This window comes from Carcharodon carcharias, chromosome 1 (assembly GCF_017639515.1).
Source record: "Carcharodon carcharias isolate sCarCar2 chromosome 1, sCarCar2.pri, whole genome shotgun sequence".
Lineage (NCBI taxonomy): Eukaryota > Metazoa > Chordata > Chondrichthyes > Lamniformes > Lamnidae > Carcharodon > Carcharodon carcharias.
This window is the reverse complement of record NC_054467.1, coordinates 9792369-9813992: the sequence shown is the minus strand read 5'-3', so window position 1 is coordinate 9813992 and position 21624 is coordinate 9792369. Positions and strand designations below refer to the sequence as shown.

Sequence of the window (21624 nt, the reverse complement as noted above, 5' to 3'; positions counted from 1 at the left end):
TGACAGGTGCAAAATTGAAGAAACTCCCATTTTTTTTAATAAAGTGAATATCGCATATAAATTATTTTCATGTTCACAATTATAATGTATTTCCTCACATGGTTACCTCAGTTCATTCGCAATTTAATTTGAATTGCATTATTAATCACTTTATTACTCTATGCTAAAGTGCTTTTTGCATGATTAACTTTGTTGGTAAAAAATAAATAATACATTTAATGATTGTTAGAAATAGTCATTTTGATTCATTCAAGAAACATCCAGGCATAATAATGAAACTGTTTCAATCATGAATTGAAGTGCTGATCATTAATTTTTCATATAAATCACTTTTGTTTTGTGCTCAGGTCAATGTGAGCCAGGGAATTCTGTTAAAGAATTGAGAGGTTAGAGTTCTCTACCATCTCAATTCTATCCTTGTATTCAAATCCCTCCTTGGCCTTGCTCCTCGCTAGCCCTGTAACTTCCGAGATTGCAGTGCTCCTCCAACTCGGGCCTTTGTCATCCCTCACATCCTTTGCCCCACCATTGGTAGCTGCGCCTTCAGCTGAAGAGGGCCTAAGGTCTGGAATTACCTTCCTAAACCTCTCTGCTTCTCTAGCTCTCTCTCTCGCCACCTTTAAGTCACTCCACAACACTTCCCTCTGTGACCAAGCTTTTATTCACATGCCCTAATGTCTGCTTCTTTGCCCTAGTGTAAAAACGTTTGTTAGATAATGCTCCTGCAAAGCGGCTTGGGACCTTTCACAATGTTAAAGGTGCTGTATAAATGCAACAAATGTTGTTGTCATTAGCAAGTAGACTGGAGAAAAGGAAGGCATGCGGGTGGGGTTGGGGGTTGCGGGTGGGGGTGGGGGTGATAAAAGCTCAGTTTCTGTCACTTACTCTGACCGACTCTTTTAAAAAATAAATTTCCAGAGAGCGGATGTGGGAATCTCAGCCTTGACCATCACACCGGAACGGGAGAGCGTTGTGGACTTCACCACGCGTTACATGGACTACTCGGTGGGATTCCTGCTGAAGAAGGCAGAGAAGACTGTCGACATGTTTGCCTGCCTGGCGCCATTTGATTTCTCCCTGTGGGCGTGCATTGCTGGCACAGTGATACTGGTGGGCCTGTTAGTGTACCTACTGAATTGGCTTAACCCTCCAAGACTGCAGATGGGCTCTGTCACCTCCACTACCTTGTACAACTCCATGTGGTTTGTCTACGGTTCCTTTGTGCAACAAGGTAAGAGACTGTTGATCGCAAATGCATTTATTTACGTGCCACGCCTTTGCCACCACTTCGATTCAATGCCATGAGACGAACCTTTCCACATTCATACTGTGAGCCCCTACATCCAGATCTTAGCTAAATCTAACCTGTTCGACTCTCGTAAACCAGGAACAAAGGGTGGTGAAGCACTCAACAGGTCTGACAGCATCTGCTGAGGAAAGGACAGGATTAAAGTTGCAAGTTGATGACCTTCTGAACAGGACTTCAGAGCACCACTTCTGGCGAGAGGTCATCCACCTGAAATGTTAACTCTGTTCCTCTCTCCGCAGATGCTGCCTGACATATTAACCTTTGCAACCCCTGCAGTTAAAGAAAATACACGGGTTTCTGTGAACTTGTCGGAAGGCTTTGAAGCTTTGGTATAGGGACTTGTTGAGCTCCACATTTATCAGCTACAGTGGAAACGCTGTCCTGTTACCACAGATTCTGTCAGGAATTGGAAAATGAACAACAGCAGTGATGTGACAGAGGTCATGACAGAGACTGGGACTCAAGGACTGCTGCTTTTATTCAGGTTCAGATGTCTGCAAGAAACTTATTTTGAGCAAATCATAGCTGTTGAACCACAGAGCTACTTGGCTGATGCAAAGTGCCACATTTTCTGACACCACACTGCCCTTTCTCACTTGCCATGCACCTCCAATAACAACAACTTGCATTTATGTAGCGCATGTAACGCAATTAAGCGTCCCAAGGCTTCCGCAGCACGGATATCATAACGAAATTTGGCGCGCTGGGATACGTAAGGAAACTTTGGAGTAGGTGGGCAAGTCCAGAGCTGGGGAATTTGGAAAGGAGAAGAAAGAACAAAAAGGAAGGTCAGCCACAGGATGGAGAGGGCAAGGGGAGTTTAAACAACAAAAGGAATAATGAGATAAAAACAAAAAAATAAAAACAAAAAAACTGCGGATGCTGGAAATCCAAAACAAAAACAGAATTACCTGGAAAAACTCAGCAGGTCTGGCAGCATCGGCGGAGAAGAAAAGAGTTGACGTTTCGAGTCCTCATGACCCTTTGACAGAACTTGAGTTCGAGTCCAGGAAAGAGCTGAAATATAAGCTGGTTTAAGGTGTGTGTGTGGGGGGCAGAGAGATAGAGAGACAGAGAGGTGGAGGGGGGGTGGTGTGGTTGTAGGGACAAACAAGCAGTGATAGAAGCAGATCATCATGCTAATCAAAATACTGTGGTTGCTGGAAATCTGAAATTAAAACAGAGAGTGCTGGAAATACTCGGCAGGTCTGGCAGCATCTGGGAAGAGAGGGAGAGGCAGAGTTTCAGGTGGATGATCTTTCATCAGGATTGATAATGGTGCAAGACAAAAGTGGATGGTAATGGGATAAGGAAATAAAGAGAAGATAGGTCCAGTGGAAGTGTAAATGACAACAGCAGAACCATTACCAGCAACAGCACCACTGTCCAAAAAGTGGGAGCCCTGGTTACTATCTAATTTGTTCAACACAGTGTTGAGGCTGGAATGGCTGTCAGGTGCCTGTGTGAAAAAAGAGATACTGTTCATACAGTTTGCACTGGTCTTCACTGAAACAGTGCAGACAGCTGAGGACAGAGAGGTTGGAGTGGGAATGCGGTGGTGAAATGATTTCCTCAACTTCCTCCTTGCAGCTGTGTAGATTCAGTTTAATCCAATGTAAGTTTACCAAAGCAGCACTTGCACTGAATTTTCCTTTTCCACAGTCACCAGAAAAATGTAGCAGTATTGCACCAGGCACTTTAAGCCGCACTGATGTGAGACTCCTGTTTTACAGCCAAGGGGAATCCTGTAATTAAACAGGTACGAGACTTTGTCCTGAACCTCTGCAGGAATTGCCCAGCCTGCCCTGTCTATCTGTGATCCTTTGGGGAGACTTTGCTGCGAATTTGACACAAACTGTGGCTCTGTTTGCGAGTGGCGGCAGTAACCATTCTCCAGGTCCATCAAATCCTGTCCAGGTCAACGTGATGTGACACGGAGTGACAGAGTAGGGATTGCCCCACTCTCTGCAATTCTGCAAGGAGCAATTTTCCCAACTCCCCCAGAGGTGCCACACCCTCCAAAAGTGACAAAGAGACAAGAGGTTGCTACGCTGAGCCCATCTGCTCTTTTAGTGCCTGCCACTTCCAGCGGCAGGCATCTGGCAGTATACCTTCAACTGTGAATTGTCACTTGGATTAGGGGAGACTGAACAGGTGGAAAAAGAGCTTGCAAAAATGGGAGTTTCACATGAACAAACAAGCAATCATACATGCAGTCATTTGGTAGTGTAGAACTTGATTATTGCTGGAAAAAAAAGAGACATGCTGATGAAACTTTTCATCTTGCGCTCATCAGGACAGGTTCAAGAATGCCAAATTTCAAAGGGAGAAACAATTGATACTACACGAGAACAGGGTGCTGATTGGTTGGCAAGTTGACTCTGATTGATCGAGGCATTGCCACGGTGAATTCACCAAGGAACTACTGTCCCTCGGGTTTTTAATTCATTCAAACAAAGAGTAATGCCTGGACATGTTCCTTTTGTCTGCAGAGGACAGGCCCCTGCATATGACTATATAAATTTCAGCAACTGCAAATGAGCTACATTACAAGCCTGCCTGGTAATCATAAAATGGTTCCCCCTCTTCTCACACAACATAAATTCTCCCTTTAAAATTTGACATTCTTGCATCTGTCCTGCTAAGTGCAAGGTATAAAGCTTCGACACCATGTCTTGTTTTTCAGCAATAATCATACATGTCCTTATTGCCGAAGTAAAAGCTGACTGTCATCCAGAAGTGATTTTATCAATATGAAATTGTATTGGAACTATGGTAGTTTGACAAGTTTGCATTTCATTGACAGAGTGTACTAGCCGGCCAAATCACTTTGCATCTGCTTTCATTCCAGAGAATTACCTCAGTCTTACCCTTAGATAACACTGTTCAGAGCTCTTGATCATATAATATGTTTTTTTCCCCAACGTTTTATCTAAAACAACAGTTGTCTGCACATCAACTGAAATTTGCATTTAATCTCCCCTGAGGACATTTTCCATTGTTGTGTTTAAAAAAAAGTAGAAGTGAGAAATCTGATTGGAACCAAGCTTGAGAAAATAAATTTTTTTTAGGGGGTGGGGGTGGGGTGTCCAAGTGCATATTGGCACTTTGTGACTTCCTGCACATTTCAGGAAAACCCTATGTCTAAATTCTTCCAGCAGATCCTTCGGTTAGGAGTTTTCATCCCATCACTTGCTGTTTCAAAATGAACAATTTACTTTCCTCTGATGGGTAAAGAAAAATAAAGACTTGCTTTTATATAGCGTCTTCCATGATCTCAGGATGTTCCAAGATGATTTGCAGCCATTTATGTACCTTTTAAAGTGTAGTCGCTATTATAATATCACAAAGTGACAGCCAATTAGCACATAACAAGCAACGCGATATGACTAGGTAACCCGTTTTTGTGTCATAGATTGAGGGATAAATATTTAACCACAGCACCAGGAATAACTCCACTGCTCTTCTTTGAAATAGTACCATGGAATCTTTTACGTCAGTCTTAGAGAGTAGACAGGGCCTCTTTTTAATGTCTCATCTCCCTCAGTACTGCACTGGAATATCAGCCTAGATTTTGATTCTCAAGTATCTGGAGTGAGATCAAACCCACAACCTTCTGACTTCGAGGCAATAGCAAATGTATTATCACGGTAGGAAGGGCCCAACTGATTATCTGTTATTCACCCTAAAGGCACCTATAAAAACTACATTCATTGGTGGGTGTCACTTTAAAGGCCAACACCCTGTCCTAAATCTTGTACCTTTAATCAATTCTTCCCTCAACCACTGGCATTCCTCTCTTTCATCACTTCATCATTTCAAACGTCTCTTAATCCCCTCTATTGTAATGACAACTGGCCCAATTTTTCAAGTCCTCTTTTGTATTTGCTTTTCCTCATATTAGGTACATACTCAGAACGTAAACCATTCTCAGATCATTTCCCCATACCTTACTCATAGCATAGCAAATCTGCAGAAAAACAATATGACTTAAAATACCAACCTTTTACTGACCCCGCTGAAATCACAGATTAAAAAGTAATTCTTGTTGACAGATTGGCTGTATTTTGCTCTCGCTGCTTTCCCTGCAGTCAATTGTGATGGCGTATTAGCAATCAGACTTCTCAAAACTCACTGCCCTACCTGATCCGACATTATTGGGAGCTATTAATTGTGTCTGGCAAATGCCATTGCAGCAACAGGGACAGCTTCAAACATTGTCAGAAGTGTTTAATGTAGTTTTGGATGGTCTGTGCTGAGAGTAATCACATTCTGGTTCACTGGGTCTTATTTTAAAATAGAATATTTTTCCACTGAAATTGGGCTGGGTCTGAATACAATATGTCTTCTTGGCTGGTGATAACTTACTGGCCGGAATTTTCTCAAGCAGCTAAATAGTCCTGCAACCTAGACCGAAAGCAGGACCTGAATCCACATGGGCTGGCAGCGAGATCCTATTCTCTTCTGTCCAACCCCCTTTGGCTGGTGCATTTCCTGCATTGTGTCAGCGACTGCGCTTCAAAAGTACTTCATTGGCTGTAAAGCGGCTTGGGACATCCTGAGGATGCGAAAGGCGCTACACAAATGCAAGTTTTTGAAAATTATTTGTGCGTGATGATAATATCTCCAGTCTCCTTAGTATTCTCAAAGCCCTCTAATTCTTTTGACTGGCTGGTAGCCAGGCAGTTCATTGGCATTGGTGTTGAGAGGGTTGTGTATAAGATGCCAAGGACAACCCCACATCATATTAATGACACTGCGAAAGAAAATGACTTCCAACAGATATTAGTAATTATCAAGGACCAAATCATTGGATTTTCCAAAGGCTGGCGTCTAACCTGCCCAGCTGGCAGAAACGTCGGAGTGAAGTAATCTAAAATGCAATTATAACAGCATTGAATTGACCAAGTAAAGCAAGATAACTTTTAAGGCAAAAACAGAATTAGCTGGAAAAACTCAGCAGGACTGGCAGCTGCGGCGGAGAAGAAAAGAGTTGACGTTTCGAGTCCTCATGACCCTTCAGCAGAACTGGGTGAATCCAAGGAGAGGGGTGAAATATAAGCTGGTTTAAGGTGGTCGGGGTTGGGGGGGGGTGGGTGGGGGGGGTGGGGAGAGAAGTGAAAAGGGGGGGGGGTTGTAGGGACAAGCAAGCAGTGATAGGAGCAGATAATCAAAAGATGTCACAGACAAAAGAACAAAAGAACACATAGGTGTTGAAGTTGGTGATATTATCTAAACGAATGTGCTAATTAAGAATGGATGGTAGGGCACTCAAGGTATAGCTCTAGTGGGGGTGGAGGGTATAAAAGATTTAAAAATAATGGAAATAGGTGGGAAAAGAAAAATCTACATAAATTATTGGAAAAAACAAAAGGAAGGGGGGAGGAAAGACAATTTTTAGTCTTATTACCCTATGTAACAGCTTGCTGGCTGGAGCCTGTCCTGTTATAATGTGAAAGTAACATGGATTGGGTTACAACACGACACTCAACAAAGGAAATTTCTTTCACCTTTGATAATACTGCTTGCAATTTCCTTGTCCTTATACCATTAGGCGCAATGTTTCTTGAGTAAATTGGATTCTCGCGCTTTCGTATCGTCTGGAGGCCCACTGGAGAGTGAACATCAAAGCACCTCCTTCTTCTAAACACAGAATTGTTAACCTTGGTTAAAATAAGGAGTGAGGAGGGATTCAAAAGAAGCAACATAGATCAAAAGCCAATTTTAACACCAGGAGCCGATGTTTATTTTCCCAGATTAAACTACATCAAAACCGCTTTCTTTTTTAAGCCAAGCCCCAATAACATGTCAGTCTGAAACAAGTGAGAGAAGACTGTAGTAAAGGGTCTGCTATATACAGGGTTAATGTGGGACTGAATACAGTCCCGCCCACACGGTGATGTAAGAAGGCACATGACCTAGGCCTAGGGTCAGTGTGATGCTGGCCAGAGAGTGTTAAGACATGCCTGTACCCTTTACTGTATATTTGTATATAGTTACAAATGGTTAATAAAAACTTGCTGTTGACATACAGAAGACTATGAAGACTCCTTCAACAGACATATTCTGTAACCAACACCATCCCAACATGGTGGCAGCTCTGGATCAAAAACCCTCATCCTCACAGAAATGCTGAAAGACTAAGAAAAAAGACATCTTCAACAGATTCTGAACTCAAAGAAGCTCCCAACTGAAGTTACAGATGCTGAGAAAATTTACCAGAAAAAACTCCAGAGAGAAGAGCGTAAAAGCCAAGGGCAGAAGTTTTGCTGTAGCAGAAGCCTCCACACCACCTCCCTTGGAAGTCCAGCTTCAGCACACAGAGTTCATGGCCTGCTAGGGTAAACTAAATCCTTTTCACTTTTAGGCTGCAGCCAGCCCTGAGAAGCTCTTTCACTCGTTCAGTCAGAAGCACCACTTGAACAAAACCCATCACTAGTTCCCCGACTCCAAGCCTCGACATGTGACCTCCAAGTTAAACAGAGAAAAAAAACAAATTAATGATTAACTTACTCAACGCTCGGGCACCTCGCGATCACCCGAATCCTTAGACGGCAAGCCTGCAGTTCACTTGAACGTCTCGCGACTCACAGCACTACATCGCTGATTAAACCAAGGCGACAGACTGCCAACCCATACCGCCATTGTTGAAAATTCTTCTTCCTGAAGCATGCCACTGCCATTTTGCAAAGCCCACCAAAACCGGCCAGTGCGGAAAGTCCATTGTTCTACTGTGAATGGCAATGCCATCTTGGAAGCCTGTAAACTCTTAAAGCAGTACCCACACTTATCAAAATCTTCCACACTTCCGACTCCACTGGGACTCACCCCAGGCCCAGGCCAGTCACAAAATTTAAGTCTTTGCAGGGAAATATTTTTAAGAACATAGAACGTAAGAACGAGGAGCAGGAGTAGGCAGTTCAGCCCCTCGAGCCTGCCCCGCCATTCATTACGATCATGGCTGATCTCATTCTGGCCTCAACTCCAATTTCCCACCCTCTCCCCATAACCTTTCAACCCATCACTAATTAAAAATCTGTCTATCTCCTCCTTAAATTTATTCAGCATCCTGGCATCCCCTGCTCTCTGAGGGAGTGAATTCCACAGATTCACGATCCTTTGAGAAAAGTAATTCCTCCTCATCTCTGATTTAAATCTACCACCTCTTAGCCTAAAACTATGGCCTCTCGTTCTAGAATGCCCCACAAGGGGAAACATCCGCTCCACGTCTACTTTGTCTATCCCCTTTAGCATCTTATTTACGGGTCAGTATTGCTCCTGACTTTACCAAAAAGTCTGCAGACCTTCAAGCTAGGAGTTATCTTACCCTACACAAGGTATTCCAGATAGTTAGACTGTCTGAGCTAGGTGAACAACACTGGACAACCACAAGGAGAGAGAATACAACACAGGGCGGAAGTCAACCCTCAGCCCAGCTTATCAGGTCACAAAGACACAAGGACAGTCCAAGTTAGGGAAAACAATTCCTGAACTGCCCGGCAGAGTGATCTTGCCAGCGTTACAGTGTGAAGCGCCCTCGCAGAGAGGTCAGTGTCCTGGGAGTACACCCCAGTGCTTCCACTGCAACAGACAGGAAGACTTTGGTAAACTGTGCCAGACAAAACCCCAGCCCCACACAGATAGCCCAAAGGTAATCCACCAGGTCAAGACCAAAAACCCAGAAGACACACGGCTGTGCCACTTGGCTGAAATCAAAGATTGTGGTTCTTCATTATGGAATGCTGACACCCTGTTAAATGGACATCTAACAAATTTTAAATTAGATTCAGATGCCAGCATGACAGTCCTGTCAGACAAGGAGCCATGACTCAAAGACCTCCAATTTCCAACAACGGGGACACTTAGTTTCACACGGCAGGAGGAGTCCACCTTAGAGTCAAATGCAACCTACAGGTAACTCTGGGTACAAGGACATAATGATCCTAGCAACCGTCTTAATGGTCCACAACCAGGACTACGCTCTATTAAGTTGCAACGGCCTGTATCGAGCTTAATCTCCTGCAACAGAGGCAAGGGCCTGGCTCCAAATACGGATGACACTTTCTGAAGCTCTTCACGGGACTTGGCCGCCTGAAAAATGGCTACAGGATCACCCTCAGGAGTGACGCTAAGCGGTGTGCCTTTTCATTCGATGAAAGGTCCCCCAACCCCATCATGAAGGAAGGTACAGCGACAGCTGGACAACATGGTGAACGTGGGAGACATTTCCCCACCCAAACAAACTACTGCATGGTGCTTGGGGATGGTCCCGGTCCAAAAACCGAATGGGTCTGTCCACGTAGACCTCTCACAGCTTAACAAGGCCGCTGCCAGGGAGGTCCAGCTCACGTCCTCAGTGGGCAAAAACCTGACCAAGCTTTCAACGAGGACAGTGCTTTCCAAACTAGATGCTAACAGTGGTTCCTGGCAACTTCCTCTCGACGAGGGCTCCCTCGTCCTAACCATATTTATTACCCAATCGATTTTGCTTCAACCATCTGCCTTTTGGGATTACGTTGGCACCCAAAATATTCCAACGCATAATGCCAGATGTCCTGCAGGGCCTTCAGGGGGTCACCTGGCATACGGACAATGTCTTGGTCCATGGGGTCACGGTGGAAGAGCACAACAAAAGCCTCACGGCAGCCTTGGAGCAACTGCAAGGGGCAGGGCTGATGCTGAATGATAACCGTGAGTTTACCGAGCCCTCCATTTGGTTCTTGGGCTGTGTCGTCAGCTCTGAAGGTATCACAGAAAAACCAGACAAAACCAAAGAAATCACCAACTTCCCCGCCCTTTCCTCCATCCCTGATCCCCAGCATCTCCTGGGCATGGTGAACCAGCTGGCAAAGTTTTTACCTCACTTGGCACCAGTCAACGGAACCGTTGAGACACCTGCTCAGGAAAGACCGTGTGGTACTGGGACTCCCAGTAAGAGCATGCATTCACGCGCATCTATGAGATGTTTCTCTCCACCGACGTTCTGGCCCACTATGACCCGGCTCTTCCCACCGCCATGGCGGCTGATGCTTCATTCACAGGCCTCGGGGGAGGTTCTCTTTCAGGAGCAATTGGCTGGTAGTCAGCGGCCCATTTACTACGCTCCTTGGGGGCTGTCGGACACGGAAACCAGGTACGCTGTCAACCAGGGGGAAGCCTGTGAGAAGTTTTCCGATTACATCATTTGCCTCAATCACGATTGAGGCAGAGCTCCTTGTTAAACAAAAAGGAGCTCACAAAGATGCCTCCGCGGATCCAGAGGTTTTGCCTATGCCTCATGTGATTCGCCTACAAGACCGTCGATGTCCAGGGACAAAAGAAATCAGATGACAGCAGATGCCCTTTCAAGGTCCACCATGGGCCCTCCGACTAAACAGGATACAGACTTTGTTGCAGAGCTGGAGGCATTACTAGTTGTTAATTACTAAACCACTACCAGATACCCGCTAGCAACCATGACCAGTCTCCAACAGATCTGCCAAAGGCAGCTCTGCAATGAAGAGTGTGCCTGCATCCATACCTACTGCTAACAAGGGTGACCTTGTCAGGGACCAAGTGGCAGTTCAGCCAAAATGTGGTACAAACAGCGGAGCCACTTTACAGTCATAGATGACCTCCTGGTCCATGATGAACAGCTGGTCACTCCAGCCCCTCTGCAGGTAGATGTCCTTAAGAAGACGCACCAGGGTTATCTGGGCATTACTAAGTGCAGGGCATGGGCCCAATTTGCTGTCTGGTGGCTGGGTATCTCCAAAACAATAGAGGAGAATGTTGCAAATTGCCAGGTTTGTGCATTGCATCGCCAGTCTCGAAGGGAGCTACTCATTCCCATATCATTCCCCAACAGGCCATAGGAAAGGCTGGCCATGGACCTGTTTGTCTACAGTGGCAAATTCTTCCTAATTGTTGCAGACTACTTCTCCACACTACCTTGGAGATGGTCATCAAGGCACTCAAAGAGATGGTGGAAGTCATGGCATTCCAACCAAACTCACGTTGGGTAATGGCCCACAATTTCCTAATGAATGCTTCACACACGTTGCAGCCATAACCAGATTCCCCCACTGCACCAGCTCCCCAAGATACCCAAATGCCAGTCTAACCACTAAGCCAATAACAAGTACCAAAATGAAGAGCACTTATTGCTCTCCCGACAGAGTGACAAACGAGATGTGGAAGGGTTATAAGGTCTCCAGACCTCCAACTTCAAGGACTTGAGTGGGAGAGATTTAGGTAATGCAAGTGTTGTTAATACTAATACTATAATAGCAATAATGTTGGGATAGCGTTTAGGGTGTAACAATAAGGTAATGCATAAGACTTTAATAATGTAAAATGTGAAGTAAATTAAAATAACTAAATCCTTGGGGTAATGACTTGGGGGAAGGTGTAGTAGAAGGGTCTGGCACATACAGAATAAATGTGGGACTGAGTACAGTACCACCCACACAGTGATGTAAGAAGGCACACGACCTTGACCTTGGGTCCGTGTGGTGTTGGCCAGAAATATATTAAGATCTAGAATGAAGATAGCTTCATGCCTGTAAAATTTGGTATACATTTGTATACAGTTATAAGTAGTTAGTAAAGACTTGAGGTTAACATACAGAAGGCTACAAAGACTTCTTTAATAGTCCTGTTCTATAACTAATGCCATTCCAACAACAACATTCAAATTGGGAAAACATTAGAAGGACTTATACACTGGCATAGTTAGATAGATTGGAGAAGTTAGGACAGTTTTCCTTGGAGAAAAGAGGCTGAGAGGAGATCTGTTAGAGGTATTCAAAACCATGAGGGGTCTGGACAGAGTATATAGGGAGAAACTATTCCTACCTGTGAAAGGATTAAGAACAAGAAGGCACAGATTTAAGGTAATTTGCAAAAGAAACAAATGTGACACGAGGAAAATCTTTTTCATGCAATGAGTGGTTAAGGTCTGAAATGCACTGCCTGAGAGCATGGTGGAGGCAGATTCAAATGAGGTACTCAAGATGTAACTAGACTGTTATTTGAAAAGGAACGATGTGCAGAGTTATAGGAAGAAGGCAGGAGAATGGCACTAAGTAAATTGCTCCTTCTGAGAGCTGCTGCAGACATGATGGGCCGAATGTCCTGCTTCAGCACCGTAACAATTCTGTGATTCTGGCCATTGCACAAAGGAGAAAGAACTTGCATTTCTGTGGTGCCTTGAGAATCTGCCAGATGTCTCGCATGGGACTCAACTTACACACAGCGATGTCCGACCGGTGAGATAAATAATCCGTTCTTGTTTTAGTGATGTTGGATCAGGGAGGGGAATGTTTCAAGGGCATGAGTGCCAGGGGATCTCTTACAGCCACCTCAACAGCAGATGGGACCTTTGTTTGACATGTAGTTAAAAAAAAGAAGCACCTTTGACAAAGCAGCACCTCAATGAGTTATCCACTGAGATCAGGTGCTCAGGACCGTGGAGCGGGATTTGAGCCTGGCCCTGAAAGAAGAATGCTACCGCACAGAGCCAATCTGACAGTTGAAGCAACACTCATTCTCCAGACATCCTCAGCATGTCCCATATCAGTAAAACTAATTGTGTGTGATTATTATTTATAACTGTGTTGTGCAATGTGTTAAACTAGTGACTATAGTTGCAAACAATAGTTTCCATAAAAGCCTTTAGATGCCTGTTAAGGTTGGATTTATGAGTATTGGATCACAGCAATCACTCTCACAGCCATTAAACCTTATTGTAGAATTATTGGAATCATAATGGCATATATTGTTAACATGCAAACACACAGGGATACACAAAGGTACAAAGAACTCAGCTATTGTGAGAACTGTTGTATTTTTCATATATTTCATTCAAACAATTTCATTCCTTGCTACAATTTTAAAATCAGAGAATTATAGTCTGAATGGGAAGCTTCTGTCAACATGTCATAAAATCCTGATTTAAAGAAGTGCACTCAATGGGCTGAATGGCCATTTCTTGAATCTAAGTTTCTTCACTTATGATGTTTAATTGCAAGGGGTAGGAAATGCTGTAGGAAATCAGGAGTATTTATGAATGAATAGATCTTGCTGAGAAAAGAGACATGCCGTCAAAGCTTTTCATCTTGCACTCATCAGGATAGTTCGCAAGAAATTACTAACTGTAATGGGGGAACAACAATTTCTGCATCAGAAGAGAGGGCTGATAAGTAGGCAGTGAACTCTGATTGGTGGAGGCATTACCATGGAGAATGCAGCATGGAACAGCTCACTGCCCAGCTTTGTTCAAATTCAAACCAGGCAGGTCGACTAATTGGTCAAGGCATTGCCCTGGGGAATGAACAAGGGAATGACTATTCCCTAAGCTTTTGTTTAGTTGAAAAAGGCACAAATGAACAGATATTACGATGCGTTCATAAAAAGTGCCAGTTCAGTTCAGAGGACATACTCTTGCTCCTGGCTGAAAAGGTCATAAATTCAAAGCCCAGTCCAGTGACTTTGGCACATCATCTAGGCCAATGTTTCATTACAGTTACTGAAGGAATACAACAGCCTTGAGATCATAAGCTGAGGCCCTACCTATTCAGTTGAGCATGACAGATCTCTCCTCATTCTTCAAGTGTCCTCACCAATACCTATCCTTCAACCAATGCCAACAAAATAGATTAAAAGGTTACATGCCTCTTGTTCGTGAAACCCTCTCATGTTCACATTGGCTGCTGAATTTACTGACATAACAATCAGTGCATTTGAAAAGTGGAATATAAGAATGCCAAATTTCAAGCAATTACAATATTTTCTACTACAGAAGAAAATTATACTAATTGGTTGGTAGATCAGCTCTGATTGGCTGATACATTGCCATAGAGAAAGCCAGGGGGAACTATAGGCTCCACAAGCTCCCAAGTAATTCAAGAAAGGTGCAGGGCTTGAACATGTTCCTTTGGATTGCAGAGAATGGGTCCCTGTGTATAAATGTATGAGGCTTCTATCCAGAGTAAATGAGCCGTGTTACAAGCTCAGCTGATTATCTGAAATTGGTTGTTCGAATAGCTACTCGCACACCCTGGATTGTTTAGTAAGTGTTGTCCAATCGCAGAATCACAGTTAACAGGAGACATTTTGTTTTGGATTTTGCAAGCACGGCCTGCCTGAGTAGGGTCTGTAGTCTGCTTAGTACAAACAACCAAAGGAACATGTTGTTTGATTCTATCAGCCAATCACACAGTCCACATACCTGGCATCACCCCATCGCTGAAATTCGTATACAACGTTGCTCAATTGTGTAGTAGCCAGTTAGCAGAAAATACCACTTGCATAACCACTGCAAAGTAGCAGTGTGAATTGGCTTGCTTAACCAGCTGTTCAAATTTTTGAGATACTTTGCCTTTCCTGGGGAAGTTGAGGAAGACCAGGCACTTTTCAGGTCTGAAAGTGGCAGCCTTTGGCCCATTTGCAAGTTTGCACAATATGCAGCAAACAATGTTCTAATCAGGGTAGCCAATGCCCTGCAGGATAGCTTTGATGCACTCTATTTAACAAAACATCTACTGTTAGATGTGATTCTGTAATTGGTCAGGACTTTTTCAGCACTTGCTAAACAATCATGAGTGTGCTAATAGCTACATTAACAATCAATTTAAGACAATCAGTTAAGCTCATAATGGGGGAGCTTGCTAGAAGCAACGTACATTCATAAACAGGGACTCGTTCTCTGCAAACAAAAGGAATATGTTCAAGCCCTGCACCTTTTTTGAAATACCCAGGAGCTTGCGGGGACTTTAGTTCCCTGTTGCTTTCTCCATGGAAGCATCTTAGCCAATCAGAGTAAACTGGTCAGCCAATCAGCACCCTCTTCTCCAATATAAATTGTTCTAATTGTTTGAAATTGGCATTCTTGCATTTGTCCTGATGAGTGCAAGACAAAAAGCTTCAGCAACAAGTTTCTTCTTTCAGAAATATTCAAGTTTTATACTACCAACTGACTTCAGAAATTCATTTTGGGACGTTTTGGGGTTAAGGAAGGCACTAGATAAATGTCAGATTTTTCATTCTCTCCCCTTTGACTCATTGTTATAGCACAGCTGATGGTAATTGTTAAGTTGTTCAAATCCCAAAGGGAAACTTGAAACAAGTGCCACAACCTGTTTTGTAGTTTGTATAAATTTTGAGATGCGTGTCTAGAATTCAGTAGTAATTAGACCACTAAGTCCCTCATGGTTTCACAAACCTAGATTAAACATTTATTAAAAGGAGCAATTATTGTAAATACATACATAGATCTACAAATTACTATTATGATAACTTTTAAATCCCCTAATCAATGTAACTCCCAGTTACACTTTTGTTAAAGCAACAGTAAGACGCATAGGTTTTAAAAGACCCAGGCAAAGAAACATGATACCCTGAAAAAGTCGAGTTCAAAGTGAGTTTTCTTAACTTTAGTTCTTTGAAAGTAGCAGCTTGAGGCATAGATGCTGAAGGCTTTTCACAATTGTAAGATCTTAAAATGCCTACCCTTACATTCAGCCTTCACACCTTTATACACATTTTCCCCTTTGAATGCAAATTCTCATTACTTCACTGTGTCTTTGGACTTTATCTTCCTGATAATACAAAAAACCTCTCATGACACTAAATTTTACCAGTAATCTTTGGGAAAAATAAACACATTGGGCTGAATTTTGCCATTGGCGAGCAGTGGGTGGGGCCCACTCGCCGACGTGTAAAATGACGCGGGATGACATCGGGAGAAACCCCCAACATCATCCCACCCCATTTAACAAAATCAGCTGCAGGCCCGCCGACCTGTCAATGGCCTCAATTGGCCATTGACAAGATCATTGAAACAATTAAAGGACCTGCCTGTCCAACCTTAAGGTCAGTGGGCAGGCCAGGAGCCCCGGCGGGCAACAGAACAAACATGAAACCTCATCCAGTGGCGGGATGAGGTTTCATGTAGGGATTTGAAAAGGTTAATAAAGTTTTAGCCTAAATTATGAACATGTCCCATCTCGTGTGACATTGTCACATGAGGGGGACATGTTAAGGATTTTTTTTCTCTATTTTTAATGTTTTTAGAACTGTCAGCAATCTCCCTGAGGCTGCACTTAGCCTCAGGGAGCTGTGTGCTCCTTCGTGCGCATGCGTGAAAGAGCGCACTCTCGCTTTTGGGGAATCCTTACACCCCGCCCCCGCCCGCACATGAAGTGCATAGCGCTTCCCAGCAGACGTCACGCTGGGTGGGCCTTAATTGGCCCACCTACGCAAAATGGCAGCAGGGCCCGCTTCTCCGGCGGGGATCAGCTCCCCACCCGCCAGAGATTGGGTTGGGCCCGCCCACCCGACAGGCAGAAAATTCTGCCCACTGTTTCTAAACTTCACCTGGCGAGGTGACACATTTCACTCCTCCTTTGAAAAACAATCTAATCTGGTTTATTTAAAAATGCAAATGTCCTTTTACCTTACATTCTAAACTTCCCCCATGTTTACCATGCTTACATCAAAGCCTTCAGACCAGCTGCCTTTAATCCAATTAAGTCTCTCACACGCAGACACGCACACACATCCCACTATTACCCTATTTTGCAATAAATTCCAATAACATTCTGAGAATTATTATATCTTCTGGACACCCATATAGTCATAGGTTCAACTCCCAGTTGAGTGTCTGACACTTCAGACCGCATACTAGGTGCCAAATTACTCAAAGCGCTGTCTTCCAAAGGGTCAATAAAAGCAAAGGCCCTGTCTGGATGAATGTAAAAGGTTCCACAGGACGACAGAAAGGAAAGCAGGGGAGTTCACCCAGTGTCCTGAACAATGGTTACCTGACAGTCAAAAAACTATTAGGCCTGTGTGAACACCGGCTACCCAGTGTGAATGCGATGAGCTGTACATTTCCAAAGTGTTCCCTCCATCCGCCATCTTTACTCAGCAAAAAACATGTCCATAAAGCACCTTTCCCCTGGGAGATGGTTGAGGGTAGGAGGGGAGGCATGTTGACATGGGTCGGTGGGGGGGGTGACTGTTTAACATTCAAAAGTCCTGCTTGATGATGTCATTGGCGCTGCTTCACAATTTATTTTTCTTTATTCTTTCACAGAATGTGGATATAACTGGCTAGGCCAGCATTTATTGCCCATCCTTCATTGCCCTTGAGAAGGTGATAGTGAGTAACCTTCTTGAACCGCTGCAATCCCTGTGGTGTAGGGCATCCAGAATGCTGTTAGGAAGGGCATTTCAGGATTTTGACCCAGCAACAATGAAGGGATGGTGATATATTTCCAAGTCAAGAAGGTGTGTGGCTTGGATTGGAACTTGCAAGTGGTGGTGTTCCATGCATCTGCTGCCCTTGTCCTTCTAGATGGTAATGGTCATGAGTTTGGAAGGTGCTGTCAAAGGACCCTTGACGAGTTTCTGTAGTGCATTTTGTAGACGGTACACCCTGCTCCCACTGTGCGTCATTGGTGGATGGACTGAATGTTCAAAGTGGTGGAAGGGGTGCCAATCAAACAAGTTGCTTTGTCCTGCATGGTGTCGACCTTCTTGAGTGTTTTTGGAGTAGCATTCACCTAGGCAAGTGAAAAGTATTCCATCACACTCCTGACTTGTGCCTTGTAGATGATGGACAGACTTTGGGGAATCAGGAGGTGAGTTACTCTCCACAGAATTCCCAGCCTCTGAGCTGCTTGTGTAACCATAGTATATTGCTGGCCCAGTTCAGTTGCTGGTCAATGGTAACCCCCAGGATGTTAATATTGGGAGATTCAGCAATGGTAATGGCCTTGAATGTCAAGGGGAGATGGTTAGATTCTGTCTTGTTGGAGATGGTCATTGATTCACACTTGTGTGGCATGAATGTTGTATTCTTGCCACTTAACAGCCCAGGCCTAGAAGTTGTCCAGGTCTCGCTGCACATGGACACGGACTGTTTCAATATCTGAGGGGTTGAGAATGGTACTGAATATTGTGCAATCATCAGTGAAATTGACCTTCTGACCTTGCGAAGGAGGGAAGATCATTGATGAAGCAACTGAAGATGGTTGGGCTTAGGACTGTATTTTGAGGAACTCCTGCAGCGATGTTCTGGGACATGCCTATGTCAACAATCACAACCACCTTCCTTTGCGCTAGGTATGACGCCAATCAGAGGATAGTTTCCCACTGATTCCCATTGACCTCATTTTTGCTGGGGCTGCTTGATGCCACACTTGGTTAAACGCCGCCTTAATGTTAAGGGCAGTCACACTCACCTCACCTCATTTGTTAATGTAACAAAATCAGGGGATCTGCAAAGCCACCAGTGGAACCTGTGGAGAAACTATGCTTACGCTCGTGTGTGCGCCGGCAACATGTTACTGCATAGTCTGAGCCATCTTCTTACTTTGATTGTTTCTATGCAGCCTTTGTGGCAGGTAGGATACATTATTTTATAGCCTCTGTCAGGCTACAGAATTTAATGTCAGCACAAATGATTGCATTCCTCTTCTGTCAGGGGAAATAACAATACCAAAGCCTTCAAATCAGGTAAAATAATGATATTATACAGCACATCAAATGGAATAACTAGATCATAATCATGTGGAATAACTGTATCATCTCCTTTGTCAGACGGAATAACTATCTTACACTTAGCGTCAGGTGAAATAGCAATATGTTTTTCATCCATTACATCTGCTGTGCCATCAAACAAACCAGTCTGGAAAAAAAACCTTTCAGCGTACATGACTCTTAATCATCGAAAAACATCTGACAAAGAAATACAGGTAAGGTAATAAACTGTTACCAACATGCAGCATTTAGGCAACAATAGTCTAGCATTGGTTAAAATTCATTGGCTCACACATTCCAATGTGTGTTTGACCCTGTGATGAATCATTTCTGCATTAAATATTTTAATGTCACCAGCAACGAAGGGGAAGCGGTCAGCGGCTCTGATTAGTTGAAGCCACGCTCTACATTTTGAATCTCATGTGCTGGGATAGTGAATGTATTTCAAAACACAAACAAAGGTTGGAGTCGTGTGCCTGTATTAATGAGTTTAAACGCACAGTCAAAAACTCTTGCAAGCTTATTAAAGTTAAATGTAACACACGTTCACCATCGACACCCTGAGGTTGAACATGATGCTGCTGTAGAGCACAGCTTACTCCTTTCCATTCCTTCTCCATGTGGTTAGGTCTCATGTCAAGTATTCTGTTTATAATGCACAGCTTTCGTATCTGTAACCATTCAGCTGCCTTCAGTACCAGCCTCGGTTATGTTGTCCTAGATTCTACTAGATATTAGGCCATAACTTCTGAGCTCCAGGGCAGTGTTTTTGGCGGGTATGCCAGAGATGTGCTCCCAGAGGTTCCCAGGTATGGATTGCAGGGTGCTTGCCTGAGAAGTGCAAACTTCTGATGGGCAATTACCCTGCACTGGGAACCATCGAAAATGCAACTTAAATCGCGTACTTTGAATGTTTCCGACTGTGTTGAATCAATAGTTACCCAGAAAATGTTAGAAGAAATAGAACCACTTCTAGATTCTGGGTAACTATTGAACAGACCCACACTGAACCCCGAAGGGACTCCCCCAACAACTCCCAGGGAACTCCCCCCCATCCCCCAGCCCCACTAACAGGACTCCCCTAACCCCCAAACCTTCAGGGGAATCCCCCCCCACTCAAAGCCCCCCACCGAGTACCCATCACCTCACGGGACACCCCACCACCCCAGGACTCCCCCGCCAACCCCCCAACTGCCCCATTCTCCCATACTGCTTGACCCCCCCCCCCACCGGCTGCCCAATCCACACCCTCCCCCCACCCCACAACCCAGCCTGAGTCGGAAGGTCGGGCGAGACAGGCTGAAGAAGGTTTCCATGTAAAAAAAATAGGAGCGGAGTGGCAATCTGGCTCTGATTGCTGCTCTGTGAAAGTTCACGCCCATTACGTTCCCAAAGTTGCTCTAAAAACATCAGTCTTTAGGTTAAAGGGACATAAATGGAGAACTGAGGCCTGAATTTCACGCTTGCTGTGCATGCCAAGTCGTTGGGAATGGAAGAGGATGTGGAGTCTGCTCCCGGCCGCAGTCATATTGCAAACCTGATTTCATGCTGAAAGACCAATTAAGGTCCTTCCAGCGTGAAACTCAATGGAAATGCCAGGCAGGAGCGTCGGGTGCAATGGTAACCCGGCAGGTGCTTTAAAACCAGCAGAGGCAGCTCCCTGAAGGATGTCAGGGGAGAATCTTTGGAGTCTGTCCAGGAAACCATTTAATTCGAACAATGGCCTCACCAGCGACTGGAGATGTCAGCGGGAGGGCAAGTTGGGTGGGCACTTGCCCCCCCCCCGCCCCCCTCCCCCCCACCACCACCCCCCTCCCGTTTCTCAGACGAGTGCCTCGTGGTTCTGGTGGAGGAGGTCAATGTCAGGCAGGATGCTCTAGTACCCGGGGTGGCAGGAGGAGGCCACTGCACCCGACCAATAAAGACTGGGAGGAGGTGGCAGCCAAGGTCAGCCGCTATGAAGCTGTGTGGCACACATGGGCGCAGTGCCACAAAAGTTTCAACAATCTGCTGCACTTGGCAAGGGTGAGTACTGAGTAGGCATGGACCATTGTGGAGAAGTGTTACAGGCTGGCCATCCCCCTGTGGAGTTCAGGGGTGTTGGAGTCTGAGTGCCATCTGGCACTGACACTGGAGCCGGCCAAAGGGGCTGAGCCCTGGCTGCTTGGCCTGAGTGCCTTGCGGGTCAAGGGCCACAACTCAGACGTGCTCTGCAAGATGTCCCAGAGGGAGGGGTTTGCCAGGCTGCAATGGTGCTGCCGGTAGAAAGTGGACAAATCAATGCTCCTCTGTCATTTCAGAAGAGAAGGCATAACGCCAACGAGAGAACTAAGACAGGCAGAGGGTCCCCAAGCCTCATCATTCTGACGAGGTCCTAGATTGATTCCTTAGAGCTGGAGAGCCGCCACCCACCTCGGTCAGCTAGTGGCGAAGAGGCAGGGGTCTCTGATGAAGTTAAGAGTGCAATGCACAGAGGTGAGAGTGTCAGATTGTGCAAACGTTCTTGTGTAGTCTCTTCTTTGATGGAAGCTGCAAAACTGGAGTCTCCATTGATCATTGAAAGATGATGGCACCATGATGCAAATCTCCATTGTGTCACCAGGGTGCCTGGCATACAGAATGACAGTGTGACGACTTAAACTAATGACATGTCATTGTTCTCCCCTAGAATCGCCAGCTTGCCCACAGACACAGGACCCCAAAGAGCCACCCTCGACGCCAGAGGACCACTGGGCTTTAGATACACCTGCGTCACACCTTGTCTCTGCACCAAGCACCAGCGCAGATAC

At 44.8% G+C, this 21624-nt stretch overlaps 1 protein-coding gene across 1 annotated transcript in view; it reads left to right on the top strand.

Moving 5' to 3' along the window:
• The window catches only part of grid2 (glutamate receptor, ionotropic, delta 2), a 995712-nt gene that overhangs the window by 784014 nt on the left and 190074 nt on the right, over positions 1-21624 (top strand). Inside the window, exon 11 of the mRNA XM_041192382.1 lies at positions 919-1231. Within this exon, the coding sequence (XP_041048316.1) occupies positions 919-1231 (313 nt within the window). The remainder of the gene's footprint in view (positions 1-918; positions 1232-21624) is intronic.